General features: G+C 31.7%; 2 protein-coding genes across 2 annotated transcripts; both read right to left on the bottom strand.

Annotated features, from left to right (window-relative positions):
• Positions 1 to 10,243: 10,243 nt before the first annotated feature.
• On the bottom strand, positions 10,244 to 11,137 carry LOC106105123. The gene is made up of 2 exons (XM_013285355.1): positions 11,060 to 11,137; positions 10,244 to 10,759 (listed from the first exon to the last, which is right to left on the bottom strand). Exon 2 carries the CDS (start codon positions 10,755 to 10,757, stop codon positions 10,449 to 10,451), a length of 309 nt encoding a protein of 102 aa, XP_013140809.1. The 5' UTR covers positions 10,758 to 10,759; positions 11,060 to 11,137; the 3' UTR covers positions 10,244 to 10,448.
• Positions 11,138 to 19,632: 8,495 nt separating this feature from the next.
• Positions 19,633 to 24,573, bottom strand: LOC106105124 (neuromedin-B receptor-like). Its single transcript, XM_013285356.1, has 8 exons — positions 24,275 to 24,573; positions 23,875 to 24,082; positions 23,413 to 23,632; positions 21,890 to 22,053; positions 21,382 to 21,575; positions 21,153 to 21,273; positions 20,298 to 20,480; positions 19,633 to 20,086 (listed from the first exon to the last, which is right to left on the bottom strand). Exons 2-8 carry the CDS (start codon positions 24,072 to 24,074, stop codon positions 19,921 to 19,923), a joined length of 1,248 nt encoding a protein of 415 aa, XP_013140810.1. The 5' UTR covers positions 24,075 to 24,082; positions 24,275 to 24,573; the 3' UTR covers positions 19,633 to 19,920.
• Between the last annotated feature and the right edge of the window lie 1,023 nt (positions 24,574 to 25,596).

Below are 25,596 nucleotides of genomic sequence, written 5' to 3' on the forward strand. Positions count from 1 at the left end.
GCTTCTAAATTATTTATACGTTAACACAACGGCAGCATAATTATATCATAATTGCTTTATTATAATATTTTAATGACTTAAGGAGTAACGTAATTAACAGTGACGTAAGCACAGGCTTGTCCCAGCGGGGATTCTAGATTTAATATGGTTCATAGAGAAACTACTATTACGTACAGTCGAAAGAGCATTATAAGCCACAATTGGAAAAGTTGATTATAATAAAAATAAAGAAATGTAATGCATAATAGAGCAAATTTAAATGTAGAAAATGAAAAAAAAACATACAGACGAATTGAGTACCTCCTTCGTACGAATTGAGTCGGTCAAAAATAGAATGTAATTAGACACTAAGGGAGACACTTAGTCTTAATTTCTTATAGTAAATTATGAAGGTAACTTAACGATTTAATTTGGCAATATTATGAGTTTATAACTGACTAGCTGTTGTTTGCGACTTCGCCCGCGTGAAATTAAAGCACAATAAAAAGTATAGCCTATGTTACTCACTGATAACGCTATTTAAATGTTAAAGACTTTCTGAAATCGGTCCAGTAATTCAAATTATCTCAATAAATACAAAAATGCAAATCTTTCCTCTTTAAAATATTTAGAAATAGCTTTAGCACGCGACTCCGACCGCGTGGAATTTAAAAAAAAAAACAAAAGAATGTAGCCTATGTGTTCCAGGCTACCATCTACATCTGTACTAAATTTCTTTAAGGTTTATTCCGTAGTTTAGGCTATAAACTGTAACAAACACAAATCCGTCCATGTAAACTTTCGCATTTATATTAGTAAGATAGACGAACCTCTACAGTAATTCAAAATCATTTCAACCCCTTTTTGTTAAGCGTAAGCCTTTACATTAGCTGAATGAACCTTTACATTTTTACATTATTCCCTCAAATTCTGTCCCCACTCAGGACATTGATGGAATTTTAAATAGATGCTTCCATGATAATAAAGACTATGGCGTAAATCTCATTTGAGAGGCAAATTGTGTTGCCTTCTGTTGAAGCGAATAGCGTTTTTCTCAATGTATTTTAAATTTATCTTTAATTAATTTAAATACAATTCCATTTAATCATCAATACTAATTATAAAGAGGAAATATTTGATTGTTTGTTTCCAGTAGGTTCCTAAACTACTGAAACGATTTTAAAAATTCTTTCCCCATTAGAAAGCTACACTGTCATTGAAAGAACGCAATAAAACTTAAGTCATTAAACTAAAGAAAGTTTTCTTGTAGAGTAAATAACATTAGTATAATATTTGGCAATAGATTTCTTTTAACATAAACCTAAGCAAATTGATATAACAAGCCGATGATACAAACGAAATCTGGAAGCGAAATTCATACATTATTCATCGAATTGACGATTCCGAATGTAGGTATTTGTTTTATATTCGTGCAATAGAAAATTCTTTGCAATTTTTATAGACATCTGCAACCATTTTCTGTTGTTTACCTTTAATTCATATACATCCCCATCCCTACTAAATTCACTTATCCTTCCCAAGATTACTTTATTGAAAAAAAATGGGAAGGGTAAGTCAAAGAAAATTTTGATTTGGTTACAAATCATTAAAATCAAAAGCATTTACTTTAACTTTACGTAATTTAACTTGGAACCTAACTATTTTGCTTATAAATGTTTGAATTAATTTATACCGTTTTAAGTAATAGCAAAATATAACAAACACCTGGTTTGTAACATTACTTTCCGACCCTAGTTTTCCAACTGAGCCTAAAAATAGGCACGTGACATATCAACTTAATGAGACATGCTTACCCTGAAGTTTTTAGTAATGAGAAATCATTATAAAACAAAACACGAACGTTGAAATAATACAAAAAAGTTTGGCAAATGGCTTCTTCATATATGTGGTGGTCTAAATTATAGACAATGATTATTAAAACTACTTAACGATTTTTTACGCTACGCATTTCTATTCCATATCTTATTTACATTTCTTCATTGTTATCGTTTTTCAATATTTTTTTCTATTAGCTCCTGTTGTGTTAAAATAGCAATAATTTAGTAATAACAATATGTAAACTTTTAGTTAAGGCTCTAATTTGTGTCAATATGTTCCTCATAGAATCCATTATGTACTCAATATTATTTATTATCGTAAAAATAATATGAAAATAAATTCTGATAAACAATCTACCACCGTAATTTGAATTTGTAGACTATGGTCTAAATCTGATTTAAGTTGTGACAAGTTTGTTATCTCCACTAACTTTGTTAGGCGATAGAAATTGATTTGTTTATTGATATTAGATAATACAAATTATTCCATCAAATAAAATTATAAAACAACCGACATTACCCTTTATTTCGATTTTTCCTTGTATATGTTACTTAAAAACACGCCTTTGCATCCCATCAAAATCGACAATAATCTGGTTTATCTATCGAAAAATATTTAGCAAGTATTTTTTACACAGTTTTAATAAACGTAACTTTAATTAAAGAAAATTCTTAATATTTAAATACGAAAGCAACCATTCCCCTGAGATAATTTTACCTCCACCTTGATGAGGAAAATTTGCTTTTTTGCAAACAAAAATATCCTTGGAAAAATTAAAATTGCGATGCCATCGAGAATTCAAAGAAATGTGACCAGCCAGACCACAATGCGGTTGCAATAAACTAAATTCTGCATTAAAAAATTGTTATCGATAGTGGCTTATTATAGACTAAAACTTTTTAATCAGAAAAAAAAACTTTACTTATGTTATACTAGCTTTCGCCCGCGTAACTTTCCTCGTGAATTAAAAAAAAAAAACAAAGCAAGTAGCTTATATATTCTTCCAGGCTATAATCTACAGATGTTGTACAGATATACCAAATTTAATGCATCTAAACTTTGCATTTGTAATATCAAGTAAGATGGTCAAATTTGACCGACTGGTAACAATATAAGTACTCGTATAGCCAATTGATAAACGAACAATAAAAATATTACAGTCTCTACGTGCGTTAGGCAGCTGTTCTGCGAACAGTGACGTGAAGAGCACTATGTCTTGTGTCAGGAACAGCTTTCTGTAATGACACACAACATTTACACGGGACAGTAATATTTGTAAGTTATGTTGAAAACTCTGTTTTGCACAATTTTATCACTGAAGTGTGTTTATTTTTTGTTTTATTATAGATACCAGCGTTTATCAACGAACATGTCATTTTGTTAAATAGCTTAAATACATTTAGGTCCTCAATCTGTATCTATACTAATATTATAAGGAAACAGTTGTATTTTTGTATGTATTCGATTCACGTAAAAACTGCTGGGTAGATTTCAAAAATTCGTTTACCATTTGAAAGGTAATTTATGTGTGAGTAACATAGACCATATTTTTTTTACATTTTTTAAATTCACACGGGCGAAGTCGCGAGCAACAGCTTGTATTTTATATTTTACCAAAGACATTCCATATTGTCTCAATTAATTGTAATTTTTTACCTATACGGATTGCCGCATACTATCTTTTGGGAGCATCTATATTTGTATCCATATTACTTAGAGTTTGAACAGTCACTGTTTGGTGAAACGGATTAATTAAGTTTTGTCGACTTGTTTGTTTTGTTAGTTAACTCTAACACGCGATATTATCCTCCCTCTTTGAATCGATTGTTTCATTTATTCATAGATTCCTACGACACGAATCTTGGTGTTGACAACCAAAGGACCTAAACAATTCAAAACTTCTTGTAATTTAGTGTAAGGGTTTTCAGAAATTCGTACTAGTATCTAAACTGATTTTAACAAATTTAATAATTAGATCTAAGTCTAACAATACTAGATCATCATCAACTTGCCCTTATTCCTACGGAGGGTCGGCACAGTATGTACTGCTCTTCTATACATCTCTATCAGCCGTCATATCTGAATTCACACCCTCCTTAAGCATATCCTCTTTCACACAGTCCATCTATACTTTTTTCGGAATTCTTCTACCTTTGTAGCCATCCAGATTAATCTTTATTCTGTACACTAGATAACAGATTAATTCAAGGTGATTCTGGCAAAAAAAAAAACAGATAAAATGTTTTTAAGAAGTATTTGCTGGTTCATCAACCTTTATAAAAATAATAATTTATTTGAACTAAAATTACAAATTTGACATATTATCCTATAGTTTAAAAGCGATAATCCTAGAATAGCGAAGTTTTTACGCCAATATTGAGGGGACTCTAGGTATTTTATTACATCTTTCTAAAAGTGTACAAAACGATAGTATAAACCATAAAAACGCTTTAGAAGTGACAACCCTTTGCGAGCTGGCAATAACGCCACATTATAGAAATGGCCTTAATGGCCAATTTCTTTTTACGCCACATTTAAAATCCTTTTATACGGTACTTTTTTCGAATAGAGTTTTTACAGCGCTTAAAAATATTTGGTATTTAATAAATAAATAATTTTGATATTAAAATGCGTGCTTTTAATGTCATTGTAGTTGTGTGTTTTTTCGGTTTAACGAGCAAATCAAATATGTCCATATCAATTATTGCGTCCATGAATACAGAGGGCACATTAAACTACGACACATCGCCTGCTATGATTTTTTGAAATGTCATCCAGTTTGTTTGAAATATTTGTTTTAATTTATTAAAAGTACGAGTAATAACTACAAAAGTATAACTCCTTGATGAATAACACTGATCCTAATAAACTTTTTTATTTCATATTACATTTGTAATGCTATATAACCTCTTCGGTTCAGATGAGTGTACTGGCCAGTTGTAATCAAAGAAGTGGCCGATGATAATTTTTTTCTTTTTCTATGTACATATTCAATTATTTTTCATTGTTATTATTTGTCTATCAAAGGTAGACATAACTTGTAGTTAATTTGTTTACGTAACTGAAACAAAATTCTTAAAGTTTCTTCATTAGGTGTTTTTTGGAAATCAGTAGAGTCCCAAATATTTACAAAAGTAGAATACATTTTAATGTAAGTCGTTTAAAATTGCGGTTTCTTTTTTAAAATTAGTTTATTATAAAGAGCGAAAGCGCTCGTCAGTCAGAACTAGCTCTAAGTGTATTTTCCCTTTTAAAGCTAATGGTAGAATTTTAGAGCTTTATTGGATTTTCCTTATGTGATTTACTTCTCGTTTGAAATAGAATTCATTTCAACGTTCTTATAATATTTAAGTTTTATTTCTTTAGTTATACAAAGGCTTGGATTTAATGCTTTTGTTCTACTATTTGAATACCTTTGATGATATTTATAGAGTTGTTCTCTGGGTAAAAGAAAAGGTTTTCAGTTACAATCGCGATTTGCTTTAATTGCTCTCTACTTTAGGTATGTAACCTATCTTTTACGTTCTAGAATTCTCTTTTTGATATTTTTAATCTAAAATAATGAAGTCTCTATGGAAACTACCTATCATAAGTGTCGGAGTCTCAAGATATTTAGTTATAAAGTTAGCTACTTCATCATCAACAAACTTAAATCTATGCAGATCTAGGGACCAACTCTGTCGTTAATATTTATAGCATCTAAGCAAAACCTGGGAGAATTGTTTAAACTTTATAAATTCAGTAAATCTCAGGTAGCTTATTATTTGGACACTTAACTGATTAAATTATTTTAATAAGTTTTTTTTTAATATAATGGTCAGTGAGTTTTGAGTATTCTCGGCGGCGATGTATTCTGCATAAGTCCCGAGTATTGACGATGTTTGCAATTTTTATAGATTATCCGTCGCATAACAAATTTTAATTAACACATGTTTTAATTCTGTATTTTTAACTTAAGCACATATTGCGATACGACAAAGTTGAAATGCTTTCATGAATAATCTACATAATTTTTACGCTCAAAGTCCATAAAAATTAATCGAAGAAAAGGTCGCGTTGCTTGGTTGGGAAAAAATTATAATGTTTTAAATTTTTACTTCATATTCATAATTTAAAAAAATACTTGGTATTTACTTGGTTAATTAAGAAAATTTTGGTTACCTTCCTGACTTCTATGTACGGCCATATACTCTACAGACGGACAATGAACTTGACATACATAAAAACCCGTATACATGAGTATATGCTTAAAACCTACGAAAAAATCACCTCTCAGCCGGGGAATTAAGCATCAAAGGTTTTTTTAAATCGATGACTTACTTGTAATCATTGTATTCTTATTTTACATTCCGTTCCGTTGCTTATGCGGGTAACGATACATTTTTTTCATATGACATATGTATATTTTCTGGTAAATTAATGTTATGTGTTTTGTAATGAAACACGCTTGAGGTTGGCCATAGAAGTTTATTTTTTAGTAGATAAAGACAAGACGTGATTAAGTATGCCAAACAGGTAATAGATGTCGCCGCTATTTTGATATAAACTTTAACATTTTGTACAGTCAGGAAATCTTGCAGTGCTATAATAATCTTTTGACCATTTTCTGACGAGGAACACTAACCGCTAATAGGACACAGCGTTTAAATGTATTCGGACAAAAAAGGTCATTTATTTTACAGCTAATTGTTTTTTCTATTATGCCGTCCTTTGCGCAACTCACTGCTACCTAATTTACTATTGATAGAAGCGCAGTTTGTAAAGTTGGAAGGAACAAGGAATCTTATGTGTAAGTAGAACACTGCGGATTTTCGCGACTGTACATACATTCAACAGATGTCATTCGCTTTATTCAACGACTAGCTTTTGCGACCCGAAATTAAAAAGACCAAAAGTGAGTAGCCTATGTGTTCTTCCAGACTATCACCAACAGATGTAGTATAGACATACCAAATTTCATCGAAATCCGTTCAGCCGTTTAGGCTACAAACTGTAACAAACATCCATCCATACATCTAAACTTCCGCATTGATAATATTAGTATGATTTTCAGATATTTCTTCAAGATAAATTCTGAAAGGTTGTTCAAAACATCCTCATATGGCTCCCTTACAACCGATTTTATAGATTTCAATTTTCTGTTATGTAAGTTCTGATAATCTTGATATTATACCATATTTATAACCACCAGTTCGATCAGTTACGAAAGGTCAGCTCCTGAGTATGTTTTCCTCATGCTATATACCTGCAATAAGAATATACTCATATTTATCGAAGGCAGTCTTGTTAAGATAACTAGTTACCTTTTGTTTATCAATAAAAACTTATTTATTTTACGGTGGTTTTCGACTAGTGACACTTTTTTTTAAAATGTCAGTGGATTTTTGTTAATCTACTAATATTCCTTAAAAAGTATTGTGTCAGAATATGGTTCACAAAAAAGTCGAATTCCGGGATTCGAACACACAACTTGTACCCCAAATCATTAAGCTATTGGCGCTTCAGCTAGTTGTATTGGCATAATATATTGTTGTCCCTTAAATTTAGTTTGAAAAAACAGATACAAATAATACCAACCCATAGTTAAAACGACACCACTCTTATGTGGAAAGTTTGAAAATAGGGTTCCATAACATTAGCAGTGTTATTTTATAAATTTTTCTTAAATAAATCTTTACTGAAACACAATACTAGTGTCTGCCATTATGTCTAGTAATTTGTCCTTTTATTGTTCTTATTGATTCACTATTTTATAAAACAACAACCAACAGGAAAGAATGGCTTATGACTTGTTATAATTGACAGTATGCGGGAAAACCCAAGTCTGTAATGACTGTTTATTGAAATATCTTCAAGACTGGACGTTGAAAGGCTTGGCACAAATTATTAAAATAATAACGTTCCGTGATATTTTACGCGTAAGAAGCTCTAGTTTGTCCATATCGCTAATTGTGACCTTTGTATAAAATCGTACAAAGTACTCTGACAAGTCATTAATTAAATTTATGACTTGAGTCAGAGAAACATTAAACTTTTATACCCTTTTCCACTAGAACAGCTGCGCAACTCCCACGACTATGTCAGTCAGTCAGTCGTCAGCCTTTAACATCGAAAAAAACAACAATTAATAAAAGAATTTAGAAAAGGGCCATTGTCACTGTTAAACGTCTTGTTCATTAATATGTTTGCTACTGGGTATCCTTCTAAAAAAGTAAATAAAGTGTTTCAACAATTACGTTATTTATCATATCACTTAAGGTTATTACGCTTTTATAGGATTATAAACATTTAATCGTAATAAAAGAGGAAAAACCCAAGTGATTTTTTAATTAAGTTTATTTATAATACACTGACATCTACTATTAGTTATCCCTGTACATTATATTTGGGATCGCTTATGATATAATGGTTATTTTAGCGTAATAAAGCTTTATTTGCATTAACAATGTACCAGATTTACTTTTTCCATTGTTAATATATCTAAGAAAATGTATACGACTGGACTTCGAATAGAAAATTCTAGTGAAATATATTTTAAATTCCTTTGAAATAAAATTGTTAAAGCAGGTGTTGTGAGACAAACATTTTATAACAAAGATTATACATTTACGTGCTGAATCATAATCAATTGCGGTTTAGTCGCAATTCGCTCGTGATATAAATTTCATGATGCTAACGAAAGCGTGAGCTGCATCAGAATGTCTTTATGATTATTCTTTGACCACAATTCGTAATTATTACTATTTAATAATACGAAAAAAGGTTTATCGGCTGAGTACTGAAACGACATTTAAAATGCAACAACGCTGAAACTGACAATACTATTAAAGATTTAACACCTGTCCGAGCGGCGTTTAGGAAATGAATTATTTTAGATTATTTTCAGTATTAATCACAATACAATCCATATCGTAAATTTAATACGCCTACTTAGTATTGCATACCGTACAGCAAACTGTACATATAACTGCTATTATTGATCCTATCTCTTAACGGTTATGATTTCGGTTGCAAAGAATAAAACAATTTTTCTGTAAGTGTAACACCGCTGAAGGCGCTGACTGTACGTATGTTGTAATGACTAATTTTGGTCGTAATTGCATTGTAAACATTTTTTACCGAAATGTAGAAAAATGAATCCCCAAACGTTTATTATCATTCAGATTTATTTCGTATTCGATCCACATATTGTGTTTCATCTCAGCTGTTTCTCCTTAATTAGTAACTTCTTATTTTAGCTTCTAAAAAAACTTCAAATTTTATCAAAGTTGGTTACTAATGTTATTCTTATCTTTCGAATTTATCAATATAAATTGTTTGTACTTATATTTTTATTATTAACTCAAGTAGTCGGACATGAACATCTCTTACGGAATTGAGTCTGAGATTTAAGCTAAAACCACTTAGAAGAGATTATTTTTGGAAGTGCTTTTAACACGTCACATTGAATTTTCTACTAAGAAAAATCTTGTAAACTCGTTTGATTTATTATTGTTGACAAATCGCTAACTTCATTGCGTTAATTTATAAATCAGACTAGCTTTAGCCCGCGACTCCGTCCGCGCGGTATTTAACAAAAACAAAACTGAGTAGCCTATGTGTTCTTCCAGACTATCCTCTACATTTAAGCCAAATTTAATCGAAATCCATTAAGCCGTTTAGGCTAAAAATTCTACCAAACATCCATCCATCCCTCTATACTTTCGCATTTATAATATTTATATGATATGATTAGGCCTGTCATATCCCCATAGGTTTTAACTTAAAGTAACTTGAAAAGATTAAATTGGAGGTCTTTAATCTTTGGATAATTAAAATTTATTACTTTTTAAAGGTACTGGAAAAACAATCTTAAGTGGTTACTTAGTTAACACTTGTTAGGGACGGAAGGCGGAAGACCGCATTCTGTGGTAAGTAATGGAAGGCTAAAGAAGGCCTATATTTAGTAGTGGGAAGACGAAGGCTAATGATGATGGTTATTACTTCGTTATATGTCGATCTATCATATTAATATGCACTACTTTTAACTAAAAGGAATTAAATTATAATAGAAATAATTAACATTATTTGAATGCATATTCACGTTTGAATTTCAAAGAGTTTCATAACATTTGCATGAAGAATTTGTAGAACTCTGGTAACTGAGGTGAATTGAGAAATAGCCTTTACTTCGCTTCGTTAACTACTGAGCTGGATTTTACAAAAGCGAACCGTGTAGGAAGTCGAAAATGTTTCAAGTTTCAAATCGTTAGCAAGGAAAGTATTTTAAAAGCGTCAAATTGCTCAAAAGTCTGATTCAATTTTTATGGTAAGCTCTCTTAAGCTAATATAATAACTTAGATATCTTCTAAGTTATTTGGCGTATTTCCAATTTGTATGTAAACTAGTATATGCGTGCTTTTGTAATGAAATAATTAAATGCAAGTTTAAAAAAATATAAATCATTTATTAATAAATCTTATTTCCAAACAATAACTGATTAAAAATCCACTATTACTGGTATTTATATCACATTTTAATAATACTCATAAACATCTACAATGCTGAAAAATAACACTTGTCAATCTTTAATTGTACTCCGCCTTTTCATTGTTTCATTGAATTTCGTCAAACCAAGTGTCCAACGTTTTTCAATTTTTGTTACTAAACGAATTCTGGGCCACTGGGTAAGTTTGAGGGTTCTTTCTTAATTCGTCGTAAGCTTGAGCGTTGATGAACCAGAATGGTCTCTTATCCAACGGCATTTGATTCAGCCTATTTACCAGATTTCCATCACCCCTAGCTTCTATTGGACCCTCATTTTCTCCAAAACGATTGAGGAGAAGACTGTTAGTTTCTGTTTCGGGATATCCGATTGGTCTGGAACCAGCGTAAAATGGCCTTTGAGCTTCACTTGCGATGATGACACCAAGGAGTACGAAGATCTTGATGGAATGCATGTCTGAAATATAAATATAGGCTTTAGATGTTTGGTGTTCTTTTTACCCTGTGACAGTAAACCTCGACATCTTAATTGGCAAGATCGATTTTAAACAGTTAAGATTTGTATTCTTCCCCAACATGTCTCATGAATACAATCAGTCAAATTTAACTGTAGCTTGAATAAGTCTTCGATTGTCATCTTATTTTTATAACTGGATATCACAAATAAAATCACTAAACTACATTGTACCTTGCAGTATTGTTTCTAATAGATTTTAAATGGCGAGAATAACCGTCTAGCTAAAACATAAATATTTACCTGTATTCGAAGTATAAATCAGTTGTTACTAATGGACGTCTGTTGTTAACGGACTGCCTTCAAGTTGTGTGAGCCTGAATGCACGGTGTTACTATAAATACAAATATCCGGCACTCCTCACCTGAAGGTACAACGTAGTGACATAGACCTAAGGAACCACAGACATGCCACGAAATTATTATAAAAATTAAGTGACTTTTCTTGTATATTATTACATCGATTTGGACTAGTTAGAACCTAAAATTACAAACTGTTTGAAATTAAATAAGGAAAATATGTTATAAAAATATGCTACAACTAAAAAGTGATACAAGTATTTTGATTATAACGAATAAAATGATAATAAGGTTCATTTATTATCTGTTATATTTATAATTTCTACAACTAACTACTAACTTTATCGCATTGACCTAATAACATTTCATAAAAAGTCCACTCTAGTAGATTGTTATTGCGACGTAAAATCCCACTCGCGAGAGGATAACCTTCCGCGGGAATCATCGTTCCGGTTAGTGACGTAAGAAGTTGCACGTAAAGCTCGCTTAAAGGCTTGCATTTGTTGTTAAAATTCTAGACCCACCTCAGGCGGTTTTTTATTTTCCAAATATTTCGATTAGTCATTTTTAGTTAGGGGAGTTTCTACCCGATTTTACGTATTCATGTCAAGCTTTAAAAAGGTTAACATATTTTATTGCATAAATAGATTGTGTAGTAACTTACTTACACTAAATTAGGATATAACTAAGGGTAATTTAATAATGAAAATAAAGTATAAACTTTAAACTCATTCCTCTGCAATCTTAGGTCGAATTGACAAGTTCAAAGCCTATGTCAATTCATTCTATACGTAGTTCTATATTGTAGTTCAGTAATCCATCTCCCGTCCCTCTTGGAAAGCTGACACTTATGTGGACGCACCTCACTTCCTGTAACCTAGCAAATATATGTTTATCAAAGCGCTAAATACAAGAAGATTACTTTCCATCGATGTGACAAAATCGTATGTGCTCTACGGGAGGGTAGGACGTCGCCCACGCCTTTTTGTAATACCAGGTGATAGTTCCTAAGATGGTTTTTCTTTCAACTTTAGTTAAATGTTATTTTATTTGTATTAACATACGAAACCATTGGAGGTTTTCTGCTTACGTCATAGGGAAGGAGACCTTCGTCCAGCATTGCATGGCATTTTGTTATCGTGACATGCGTCATAAGAAGAACATTAAAGAATATGAGTCACATACATTTGCAGTCAAGATGATACATTTTTAGCGAAGACAAAATAGAAATATCGATTCCCTTCTAGGTTTTTACGATTGTTAAGAACTTTGACATCAAACGCTTTTTTTGTCAAATAGATATTTTACAGGGGTCTTATAGAAGTTGGAATGGCATTTAACATTTGATTTTGACGATAGTCAAACTGTTTCTTTTTTAAATGTATCAAAATCCAGCAAGTTATTTTTCAAGTGAGATTTGTTTTCAGTCGCAGTTAATAAATGATATTTACGATCGATCCCATAATTGTTTTTATTACGTTAAAACTAGAAGTAATGTTAGCAGTAGACATAATACTTGACTTACTCAAATTTCAATGTGTAGATGGCCAAATTGTAGAAAATCATTTTGAAAATAAATCATGTCCATATCCAAAAAACCATTGTCTATTCTCATTTTTTTGCTACTCCTTGTTTTGTTTAGGTGCAGACTAAGTCCGATTAGCTTAACTGTTGTTTCAAAATCATTATTCATAATTGGCTGTTTCTTTTTTATGCGTCAATGATACCACAGCTATAGCACAAAAAGATGCTACAATTTCAACTCATACTCGTATATTGGTTTCGTTATGATGTATTTTTTTTCTTACTTGGCAAAACGATAACTGGTTAATAAATATACCCGAAAATTGTGTACTTCTTTTAATCTACTACTACCACTACTACCAATATTTAATTTATTCTTGTACCAGCTTTTGGCCTCATTTGAACTAGATCCGTTGAGCAGTATAGGCGGCAAACTCTAACAAACATCCATCCATCTAAATATTTTCATTTATAATGTCAGTAAGATTTTTTTTGTAATAATATAACTCTATACATTAATTGAACTACTTATTCTGATAATGCTAATAGTTTAATATTTTGTTTAATTAAACTATTTATCACACTTGCATACAAACCTAAACAATAACCAAAGTTGTTGCAGAAACGGTAGCAAGTAAATATAAGACCCTACTCAGAAGTTTAAAATTAAACTAAAGTCCTGTCCCACCACTGGCTGATAACACTCAGGGAGCTTAAAAGTGACGTCACTGTCAGATAAAGTAACAAAATCCGATATTTCCATAACATATTTTACACTTCGGATTGTTATCAGTTTACAAATTGGTGGGACAGGCCCTTAGACTCATAAAAAAACTACTATGTCGTCTTGTTTAAATCGAACAAGATCCCTGATATGTCAAATTGATTTATTATTATTGAACAAATAATTACTAGCAAACAACTGTAAATTATTTATTGCTTGTTCTTAATACATTAATGAGATCCTATACAACAATAAAGTTTTATCGCAATGTTATTGAAAATGTTGGCTATAGAACTGTGGTGTTGTGGTCAATGACGTCATTTTATTTTTATTATCTGCCTTTGTGCACAACAATGAAGAGCAATTTGAATCCAAAGTGTCACTGACCGACAGCCAGGAACGAATAGTGTAGAAAGAGACATTTAACGGATATAAATAGACAGGACTTCACAAAACTTTACCACTTGATTGAATCTTATTTGAATTTTTGTCATAAATAGTGCTTCTGGTTATAAGGCTTAAAATATGACAAGGAAAGTATTCATAATGTCCACTCTATCATCATCTCCCTGGTCTTAACCCACTCATGTGGAATCGACGCATAAGGTTCTATAAAAACCTTTTTGTTTTGGCTTAATTTTTACGGCCCGCCGCCTGGATGTCGCCAACCCTATTTGGGTGATGTCCACTCTATAGTTGTTATTAACCCTTTGTTAATATATGAATAGGGTGATAAAATACAAAAAATGTTATAAAAAAGTTATGTTTATTCGCATAAAAGTACTCGTACAATAACAATTTAAATCTAAAACATTATCGAAATGAACATTAAATATTTTTTGGCTTCGTTCCTAAATCTAAATAAATTTTAAAGTATACTTTTTAATACAATATTTTAACTTTATCATATTAAATAGACAGACACAAAGTTTCAAAAAGGATAATGAACTTATAATGTTAGTATCGTAAGATGTATACCTAATTTTGGTGTGAAAACATTATTTTAAGTTATTTAAAACAAATTACAAAAATTCATTGGTGTAAAAATAATAAGTGCAAAACAAATGCCATAACATTTTTATCAAAAAGTAAACAATCACTGGGCTGTACCTTTTGAGATCTTTACTTTCAGACACAATATAACTTATTAAATAATAAATGCGATTTCACATTTTTACTCAATAATTAAATCCTGTGAATGAATCCATTCTGGCTAATCGGCCACGTCTGTTGGCCTCTTCTCAAGTTGTCATAAGCACGCCAATTAATGTACCAAAAAGGTCGGTTATCTATGGGCATACTGTTGAATCTATTGATCAAATTCCGATCACCTCTCGCTTCGATCGGAGCATCAGCGTCTTCACCGAATCTATTTCCAAGCGCATTTCCTTCAACTTCTGGATAGCCTATCGGCCGAGAACCAGCGTAAAATGGTCTCTGAGCTTCGGTTGCAATAAATACTGCTACAATAAGTAGAACGAACTGTAAACCGGCCATCTGTAATAAAAACAAATATTAGATTACTGTTTTACTTACTGTAAAAATGTTGAGTGGTTTAAATTGGCTCCTGTTAAACATATTTTTTTGGAAGTTGATGAACTCATAAAGAAAAAACAAATTGGTATGTCTATGGTCGGCACTTTTATCTCGTGTACATTCATGTAATAGAAATAATAACGCCCATGACCTTTACCACTAAAACAAGTTTATTAAATCTATATATCGAACTTCGTTATCTTGCAAAAATAATTGCAGAAGATTGTTTATAATGTCAGTAAATAAACGTTAAATACAGGTTACAGAATAGCAATGGAAGCGACTATTAACTACGGATTTATAAAGCATAATTAAAAACGTAAATTAGATTTTTCATGCGATATTTTAAAACACTTAGAGGTCGTAAGGATCACATAAATGAAGATAGCATTTTTGGTTTTAATCGTTTAAAATTTTTAATTGATAAATTTTATTTACCTCTGTTTATGTATAAGTCAACTGAACGATGTTATGACTGGCTCTGTCTGCGAGACACGTCTGTGCTTTGGAACAGATTCGCTGGTACTATGTTTCCGAATGCGTCGAGTTACTATAAATACAAAACTCTTCTGCTTTGAGGAGGCGCGGCGTAAATTGCCACAGATGTTCAATCTGTTAGATAGGACTTTTTTTCTTTAATGGATTACAAAAAATTAAATCCCTAAGTATCGATTATCCGACATTTGATCTGAATGTTGATTATTTTTAAATTTTATTCTATTACATATTATCAAATTTCAACAATTGTACTAAACTCATGTTTATTTAAATTTAGGACTTATTACAATATTAAGTTTTAGTCACTCTGCATCAAGTTAGAATAATTATTAGTTATATTATTAGCGGTAGGAAATAACTTCCAATACCGTCTTAGTATACGTTCTGTAACATAGTATAGACTCGTGCTACTTTTGTATGTTGGCGAGTCTATTTCTTCTTACGTCGACGTATTTCCCCGCCGATTGTGGATACGTCACGCGGAGAGTCGCGCGGTCCTTTCCAACATCTGACGTAACGATATGTTTCTACATGTTAACCACGTTCAAGTTGCTACGTTTATCGTCATTGCCTTTGTAAAGTGTGTTTACTTTTTTTTATGATTTGATTCACCGTTAATTACTCATTGTAAATTAGACACATTTGACTTTCGAGTACTAGGTATTCTATTACATTTATGTTTGTCGCCGGCCTAAGATCTAGGATAGATCTAGCTAGAAGTTCAGCTACCAATAGTATGGTCTTATTCGAAGTATTAATTTTTTTCTATTTTACATTTTTGGAGTCTCTGGAACAGCTGTACCTCCATTTCTGCGTCCCCTCCTGCCACTTCCGCATGTATTTAAGCTAAAGAGAAAGAAGAAGAGAAGGCTTGGGAGGAGGGAGGCTCTTTAGATGAATGTGAATATAGAAGGACATTGGCCTAAGAAGAGATGTGATAGATTTAAAAAAAAAAGTCGTTTTAAAAGGCATATCTGATGTGATTGCAATTGATAGATCCATTTGGAATACAAGCTCATTCATAGTGCAGGATTAACGCATGAAGGAGATGACATATTTTTATGACAAATACACGCATTACTTAAGTCTTTATCTTCCCTACCTCATCCTACTCCCGTATCGCGCACCGGATTTTCGTCCTCCAAATAACTCTGTCATCCGTCATTTCAGTCATCATTCCCTTCTTGATCATGTCATTTTTCACGCAATCCCTCCATCTCTTTCTAAGTCTACCTCGACCGATGTACCCCTGCACATTCATAACTAACATCCTTTCTGTTACATACGATACATTAGTTAAGTATGAAAAATATTAACATCAAACGATTTATTATAAAGTTAATAAAAATTGACGATTCATCTTATCGCATGCTCAAGTGAGATTCAAGAGTGCCACTCGAATGCTTTAGGCCTCTTCATTAACCACTTAGTTAACCTAGATAAGCATTTTCTTTTGTATTTCAAGACCTTGTTAAGTGACCATGAAATTTGATTACTGGTGTTAAATGTTTCACATGCTATTTTGTATTTCTTTTGATATACATATGTTAGTTGTTTATGAACGATAATTTAACGTGATAGTGTCACAAGTAAATCGTGCCTCTCTTTCTCATGTTCCGCGCTCTCACTTGAACTCTTGTTACAGTCTGAACGTGAAAATGAGACATGCATTTTACGTGCAATCATCTAATCCGAAACTCTGAAAAATACAGATTGATTTAATCTTGTGTAGAGTACAAAATATTGCTATTAATTATTACATACTTCATCTTTTTAATATAATTTACTATCACAGAAATTTACCACACGTCATTGGCATATCCCCAATGTACCCACTATAAAAATAAGATGTTATCGAGTACTGAAATTCGAAATAAATAATTAAAATTGAAGGCAATAATTCTTATCTGCCAGTTAATAACCACAAATAATATGATACCTTAAATATATCAGTCGAATATATTTCTATTAACTGGAACATCTAAATTGTTATTTATTTTATGGTATTACGCACATGTTATGTCCTTATTATTAAGTCTGACAAATAATTAACACACAATTATAGAAAACCATATACATCCTGTTTTCATAAGAATATTGTAGACTCATTAGATGTGCTTTTAATTATAGTTATTTATAAATGTTTTGTGGTTTGGTTTAATTCTCTAGAATGCAAAGTTGTTGTTGTAATTCCGTGTTAAAGTAACTTAAGACGAGTTTCATTCCAAACAGATATAATCCTACGTATAACCTGCATATGTAGTATTTATACAAGTTTGATATCTAATTAAAAATCGATTTTATATTATGTTCATATTACATTATAAATTGCATCACTGAAAGCCTTATTTTAGCTAGATATCTAAAAGTTATTAACAACTTTTCCTTCACGTCTTCGAATAAATTTATCTCTTAGTTATGTCTGATTTTTCCTTATATCTTCCTAAAGTAAATAAATTTAAAGGTAATATATATATAATTTAATATTTCTCTAAGCGCGAAGGTGTTGCCGCCTCAAGATTGATCGGATATTACTTGCGGCTAGTTCATTCCGATGCAGCAAGTAACCGCAAATTCAGGGAATAACATGCAAAACGTAAATGCAGTCCTAGAAATAGACTAAATGAAAATATAAGCCAATTTGTTCTCTATCGATGTATAACAAGTTTACTAGTGTAAACATTTGTTTACATTAAAGTGATACAGGCGAAAGACAAATAAAATAGTAATCTATGGTTATTAATTTAAATCGGAAGTCTGCTGATATAGGTAAAAAAATCCAACACTGAATTTATACGGACCGATTATAATAAAGACGACACGAAACATGTTTTACTTTCTTGATATGAATTTATATTTTTTTTCCAACCAATTGGTGAGAATAATTTTCAAATAATCAATTTTTACACAACTTTTAATATTCACCTTACAAAATTATTCAATTACATTTCGGAAGCATAATTTAAGTTTTGCCGCACGTTAATGATCAGGCGTTATTCTATTAAAAGCAATCGAATATCAATTTTGCAGCAGAAATGGACTTAGTAATTCCGTGATATCTTTCAAATAAATATGTAATTTAATTTGTATTAGACAAAAAATTGATTGCTAGTAAATTTATGAATTAACCTTGCTTATAAAACCTTTTAACCTTGGTTGCTTCGAAATTAAATCGTACACCAATCTCTAGATACGCAGAAGGGACTATAAATTTTATTACACATCTGTCGAGTTTATCTAATGAATCAATCGGATATTGCCCATTTTATGAAGACGTATCATAAATTGTATGGAAATGGTCCTGTTCTGTTAGTATTTTACGACTATACTGTAACTAAATTTTAATTCAAAACAAGCGTTATTAATGTACGCACTTTTCATGTGGTAAGCCGTAAAGAATTATTATACGATTAATATTGATAAACGTTGAATGTGTTTTTATAAAAACATTACACTCATATTATAAATGTAAAAGTTTGGATGGATGTTTGTTACAGTTTGTAGCTTAAATAGCTGAACGGATCTTGATGAAATTTGGCATAGATTTAGAGGATAGTCTGGAGAACACATAGGCTACTTTCTTTTGTTTTTATTAAAACCAAGCGGACGGAGTCGCGGGCGAAATCTATTTCTTTAATAAAACAAATAAAATGTTGCCAACATCTATTTATTTGAAACGTATCTTTGGGAGACAATAAAACTTAATATCTAAACAATTATATGAATTAAATGTAAATTTAAAACAACTAAGAAACATTTATTTTAATAAAAACATTTATCTTAACATAAAAAGCTCTTTATATTTACAAAACAATGCCTTACTTACAATTGTCTTAATTTTTTTAAAGAAATATATTAGTACCCATTAAAATTACTTTCTATTTTTTTTTTACATTACACATAATTTAGCAAATTACTGCAAGACATTTATTTCTTAAATTACATCCAATGAGAAAGTCAATCAAATAAAAAATAAGCTGTATTCAATATACATTGTCGTAGCTACCTTATTAATTATACTAGGCAAGAATACAATGTGAGTTTCAAAGAATTACGTTGCCGAGTATAACGGGTTAGTTTTCATATTAGTACCATCTGTCTAAAACTTTTTAATACAAAATAACAAACTGCTCCTGATTTAACTAAAACTTAGGTAAAATACGTGATGTACGTACGTGTGTAAGATGTACTTAATAAGCAATTTTAGCTGTCATACCAATTTGATTAGGCATAAGTAAGGTAAATTTACATTAGGATTAAATAATTTATATTTTACATACGTATATTACAGGAAAAGTCTATTTAAGTTGGTCAAAAAAACAATTTACAAACATTTACTGCTGAACTTACATATAACTTCTTTTAAAGGTAAATTTATGAAAATACACTAAGGTACTTAGCGTCAGAGACTCTGAAGTTAGAGATTTAAATTATTATCTTAAAGTAAATTTTATAAAAATTGTCTTTATTATAGTAAATATAGGAGCCATTTTTTAAAATTATTATACGGTTACACCTACATTCTATCTGTTGATACATTTTTCGTTAAGATCGCATGTGAGAAAATCATTGGAATCTCTAATAGTCATTATGGTGACCCCGTCAGTGCTATTCCTTGTTATAATATTGTTTTTCTTCTTCGTGCTTCCGTAGTCATAGTTAGATATAACGACGCTCTCTGTCGGATTTCTGCAATAAAATTTGTATTAAGAGATTGCTAATTATCTACATCAGGCGTTAGCTATAATATTAAACAAATCAAAAATAATCATGGGGTTTGCTATAGGGCTGGAGAGTTTAGCTTCTAAAGACTTTTTGAACTTAGTAATCACTTTAATACTAATTCCAACTAAATAAAGCCGCAGGCAATATCTATTTTTAAGTAATCATTTTTCCTTACCTATTGCACCTATGTCTGTGTGTGCTCCTAAAAGAGGTTTCACAGATCGCGGTTCTGGAGAGACGGGAACTACAAGAAGGATGCAAGCTGCTTCGACGACAGCACAGGTAGCGATTGAAATGTTGTCTGAATACACCACTGACGCAATACAACGCTACCGGATTTACGCACGAATTCAGGAAACTGTGATCAAAATAATACAATTAATGAACATGATTCTAATATTATTTCTATGCCATTTAATTATAATTGTCGTTTTTCGCATTACACTGTTTTATAAAATAATTATTTTAATAAAACTATACTGTAAAAATGTAGCAATCAGTCGTTATATTTGTTAATATTGATTGAATGTAGGTGGTTACGAAGGTGAAGGAAGACCGAAGAAAGTATGGAAGGATTGTGTGAAAGAGGACCTGCTTAAGAAGGGAGTGGATTCAGATATGACGGATGATAGTACATACTGTGACATACTGTGACGACCATAGAGACAAGGGCAAGTTGATGATTTCTAACCAATATTGTTATATTTTTTTATTTATACGTGTCTCAGCTGGGATCTACGTTTTATGGTTGGTAATCGACATATCGGTAAATATTTCGTTATAGCCGATGTCCTATTGGTTTCTAATATAATCTTACTAATATTATAAATGCAAAAGTTTAGATGGATGAATGTATGTTTGTTAGAGTATGTAGCCTAAGCGGTTGAGCGGATCTCGATGAAATTTGGTACAGATGTAGAGTATAGTCTGAAAGAACATATAGAAGGTTACTCAATTTTTTTTTAAATGCTACAATATAAAACGAAAGCTAGTTAATTGTAATTAAATAATTTCGTTTTATAACTTTTACCTTAAACAAAATCCTATTATCCTCAATGCGTGCGTCCAATCGTTGTAGTCAAACTCTGCGGTCGGCGATAAATGGAACCACATCTCGAAAGCATGATACGGCAGGAAACAGACAAAAAACACTGAAAATAAAACCTTTTATAAAAGTTCAGAAAAACAACAGTATCAATGTATTATCCTAAAACATATGACGTCTCTCATATGTGCAGTGAAAACCGTATATTACTTACCAATAACAAAAATCAACACCATAAGAGCGACTGACTTTCTAGCCTTAGCCTGAGCTTCCCCCTGTCCCCCGTGCAATGCGCCAGGCATTTCTCTAGTACTTGCCAAGAGTCGTTGTGCCATTAGGGAGTAGAAAATTGCAATAACCAGCAAAGGTAAAGCATAGTATATTGTTGCTTTCGCTAATGTCATCCATCTGAAAAAAAAGTACAATTGAAAATATACGTCTGTTTAAAAAACAAACTGCAAAGCTCATTTATCGTTATCAACAACGAGCCCCTAAGTATTTTTAAAAAGGGGTCTATTTGGTTGAGGATCTCCCTACATCTAAACAATGAACATAGGTGACACCTAAATGTAAAAACCTAAATTCTAAGGGCCCCTAAATTCAAGGAATGTTTGATAAAAATGACCATCAGTTTTCAGTTGTTTTTATAAATTGCTCCATTGCAATAAATGTAAGTGCAAACAAATTAAAGCTTTATTTCTATGTACTATTGTTAAATTTACTTGGAATAATCCTTCCAGCCTTGAGGGTAAGGAGTGCAGTAGACAATGGTTATATTATTGTGTAGATGCGCAGTAACAGTGTTGGAGAACACGGCGGCTGGTGTGGCGAAGATAAGCGCCGCTGCCCAAATAAATGTGGCACATACAAGCGGCAGTTTCCTTAGCTGGAACAAATTGTAGACACTTTATTTTACTTATTTTCAACTTCTATAACGCATTTTGACTTTATAAGAAGCGTTAATGCAAAACGGATTATTTATTGATAACTAGATGTAGCTCGCGAATTCGTCCGCGTGATATAAAAATAACAACAAATTTAGCGTATGACACGCACTGATAACGTAGCTTTTTAGTGATGCAAGATTTTTTGAAATCGGTCTAGTAGTTTATTGTAGACTAGCTGTTGCTCGCGAATTCGCCCGCGTGAAATATGTAGACTATGTTACTTAGAAATAAATTACCTTTCTAACGGTGAAAGTATTATGAAAATTGCCCCAGGAGTTTCTGAGTTATTTCAATACATACAAAAATATAAATCTTTCCTCTTTATAATATTAGTATAGATGATGGCGTTTTACAAAATATAATAGCATCTAATAATATAACAATGAAACTTCCTAACACTTAAGTGTAAATTAACAAACCTCATTAGAAAGTTGTTCCTAAAGTGATTACCACCGAACATTCTTAAGTGAAAAACTTATTTATACCGCACTTAGTAATTCACACCAAACCAACAAAACGACCTCTTGGTTTTAATATGATACGAGCATATAAATTCATTTAAGTACTCGACAGGGAAAAATAAACTTATACAAGCACTCTTACTGGATAAATTAATTAACCTCATGTTAACTCATTAAATAAGCAATTAATATATTACACCAGGTACAGCAATTAACAGAATATTATTATATCTAGTTAAAACTGTATACAGACTATTACATGTTTAAAGACTGCTGACATCCCATAACAAAATTAAAACGTAGATAACAACCGCAAAAAATATTGCTTTCAGATCGAAATTTCGTTCAAACCGCTGGACGCTTTAGATGTTCAGTAAACGATTTTTTGTCAGCGATTTAATTCAATTTTTAGTCAGCACTGGGACCGAGTCTATGAATGTTTCGAAAAATATTAAATGTTAGTTATAAATTCGGCGATATTAATTACCTTTTTGTTAAACTGACAATAATTTATTAAAAAGTGTATTTTTTTTAATATTCAGATCAAATCCCAGTAGAAGAGATTGTATCTTAATTATTTTTTTATAGCTAGACTTCTAGACAATCCCAACGGTTCTTCATTGTTTTAGTTAGTCTTAATAAGAATGTATTTATTTTAAATGAAAGTTTCAAGGAAAAAGTCGTATAAATATACGACTTTTTCAATCGTCGCAAACATAAGTTAATTTTCATGGTATCAGTTGTCGAAAATCCGCTAGGTAACGCGCAACGCATGATACATATTTTGTTGTTACAACCAAAATCTGAATACCACAATCTAAAGCCTGGTCTTCTTACCTGGAGTTTCCTAAATGGATTGACGATAGCGCAGTAACGTTCAGCCGAGAGCGCAGTCAGGGTAAAGACTGACACACCGATGCTAATGTCTTTACCCGCTTCAGATATTCTACAGATAGCTTCACCCCAGGGCCAAGACTCCAGCGTGTAGATGATAGACACGAACGGCACGCAAATGAGTATGACAAGCAAATCCGCCAGAGCTAAGGAGAAAATGTACCTAAAAGTACAGAAACAGTTAAACATAAGCATTTTAAAGAGAACTCAGCGGTAGTTAACTAACTAGTATGGCGTATCAATCCAAAATCAACTTTGGCCTCTTACAATGAGAGTGTCTTTTCGCGGGACAAGCCACATCTACCCAGTACAAGACTTAGACCTCTGGCAGATCTCACTAGCCATAGGATGCCGGACTGGATGTCAGATCAAAGTTATTATAAAATAATATTGCTCTGGTCTTACGTATTCGGAGCATTCCGCATGCCTCTGTGCCTGATATAGACAATGACTAGGGTGCCGTTGCCCAGCACACCCACGATGAATATGATCGCAAATATTACTGGTACTAAATAAGTCTCCAATCTGTCTTCGTACGGTGTGTAGTCGCTGTCCGTAGAATTGTCCTCGTTAGTTAATGCTGACATGTTGCTTTGGTCGTCCATCTTGAAACCTATAAAAAATAATAAAATAAAATCTTGTAAATGTTACCGTTTGATTGTGAATTTAGTTTTAACTCCGATGAGGTATTGAAAACTGTTAGAAAATTGAGAGCACAAAATTGTCAAAGATGGTTAATGAAATAGAAGCTAAACTGTTACAAACTACAGTAGCATAAAATTGTATTAACTAGAAATGTACATACAAATTATTCGTGTCGTATTAAATTCTGCTTAATTAGAGTTGTTTCTGTAACATCTAACTCTAGCTTCTGTTTTAAAATTAAATCTAACTTTAGTTCCATTCACGTTATACTCTAATCCACTAGCGCAACTAGATGCGCGTGGCTATCAGGTATACTGACTAATGGGTGCTCGTATATTCACTTCACTTGCACAGTATTTACAAAATTAAGCAATTTTCACTAAACTATATTACATTTCTATTTTCATAGTAGCAAAATCTCTATGCAAATATCTTAAAACACGAAAAACGATGTCCAGATTCCACGATATAATTTCAAGCGTTAATTTTTGTAATGACGCTGTTCGATTGTTATATTTATTTTAACATCGATATTAGATGTCGTTTTGCGGTTCGGATGTCACGCCAGACGCGCACTTGCCGTGTGCGGTTTGATAATGGCGGGGTGATTTATGCGTATCGTGTCTACAACCTACGATCTCATATTCCAATGTCGAAACGAATTCATGGTATTTTTGGATATTAAAGATATTTTTTCAGTACTTCTGGATATTTTTATTTGATACTTGTATTGACTGTATCAGAATATCGTTGTTGTGAGCACTGTGTTTTTCTACTTTAAGAAATATACTAACACTATGGAGATAAACACAAGTTTTGTTCATAATTACAAAATAGTCCATCTAGTACTTCATTTAGAACTGGCAACATGAGTGGTTTCGAAATAGACATTTCCATTTTTTCGACTATTATGAGATAGAATAAAAAGGAAATGAGATGAAATAGATTTCATTGTTCTCAATCGTTTTGCGGATATTAAATCTAGATAGAAAACTCTCAATATAATATTTTCAATTCAAACAATCTCAAAGCAATTTATTTCAAGTGGACTTAAAGATATTACTAGCTAGTGCACTTTTCACTTAGTGACGTACACACGAAGAAAAGTGCGTGGAAAGAATTTTATACAAAAATTTTTTATGACGTTTTCACAATGTCACATTTTATTGAAATCGAATCTCTAATTTATCAGAGGAACGATATTTCAATATGAATTTAAGAAACATACATTTCATTTAAAATTTTTTATGCGTTGCGTTTTATGAAATCTGATTTCACATGTGTGTTTATAACGTGAAAGAAAATTTGCACATTGAATTTCATATCGTATTTATAACTAACAAAGGGTAGTTAATAAAGTGCTGTAGTTATTTATATCAGACGCACGTCCGGGCTTGTTACAGGTAGATAATGCTCATTTAATACGATCACTCCATTCCGCTCTGTTGAACATGTCGGAAACAACACCGCTGTTCGCGACTG

The sequence above is a fragment of the Papilio polytes genome, unplaced genomic scaffold (assembly GCF_000836215.1).
Source record: "Papilio polytes unplaced genomic scaffold, Ppol_1.0 DF823177.1, whole genome shotgun sequence".
In the NCBI taxonomy this organism is placed as follows: Eukaryota; Metazoa; Arthropoda; class Insecta; order Lepidoptera; family Papilionidae; genus Papilio; species Papilio polytes.

Coding starts and splice junctions, on each gene's coding strand:
- LOC106105123 (XM_013285355.1), bottom strand. CDS start 10,757: ATGCATTCCATCAAGATCTTCGTACTCCTTGGTGTCATCATCGCAAGT.
- LOC106105124 (XM_013285356.1), bottom strand. CDS start 24,074: ATGGACGACCAAAGCAACATGTCAGCATTAACTAACGAGGACAATTCT. Junction 21,576..21,889: donor GGCTGGAAGGATTATTCCAA/GTAAATTTAACA, acceptor CTTTTTTTTCAG/ATGGATGACATTAGCGAAAG. Junction 21,274..21,381: donor GGTGTTGATTTTTGTTATTG/GTAAGTAATATA, acceptor TTTTATTTTCAG/TGTTTTTTGTCTGTTTCCTG.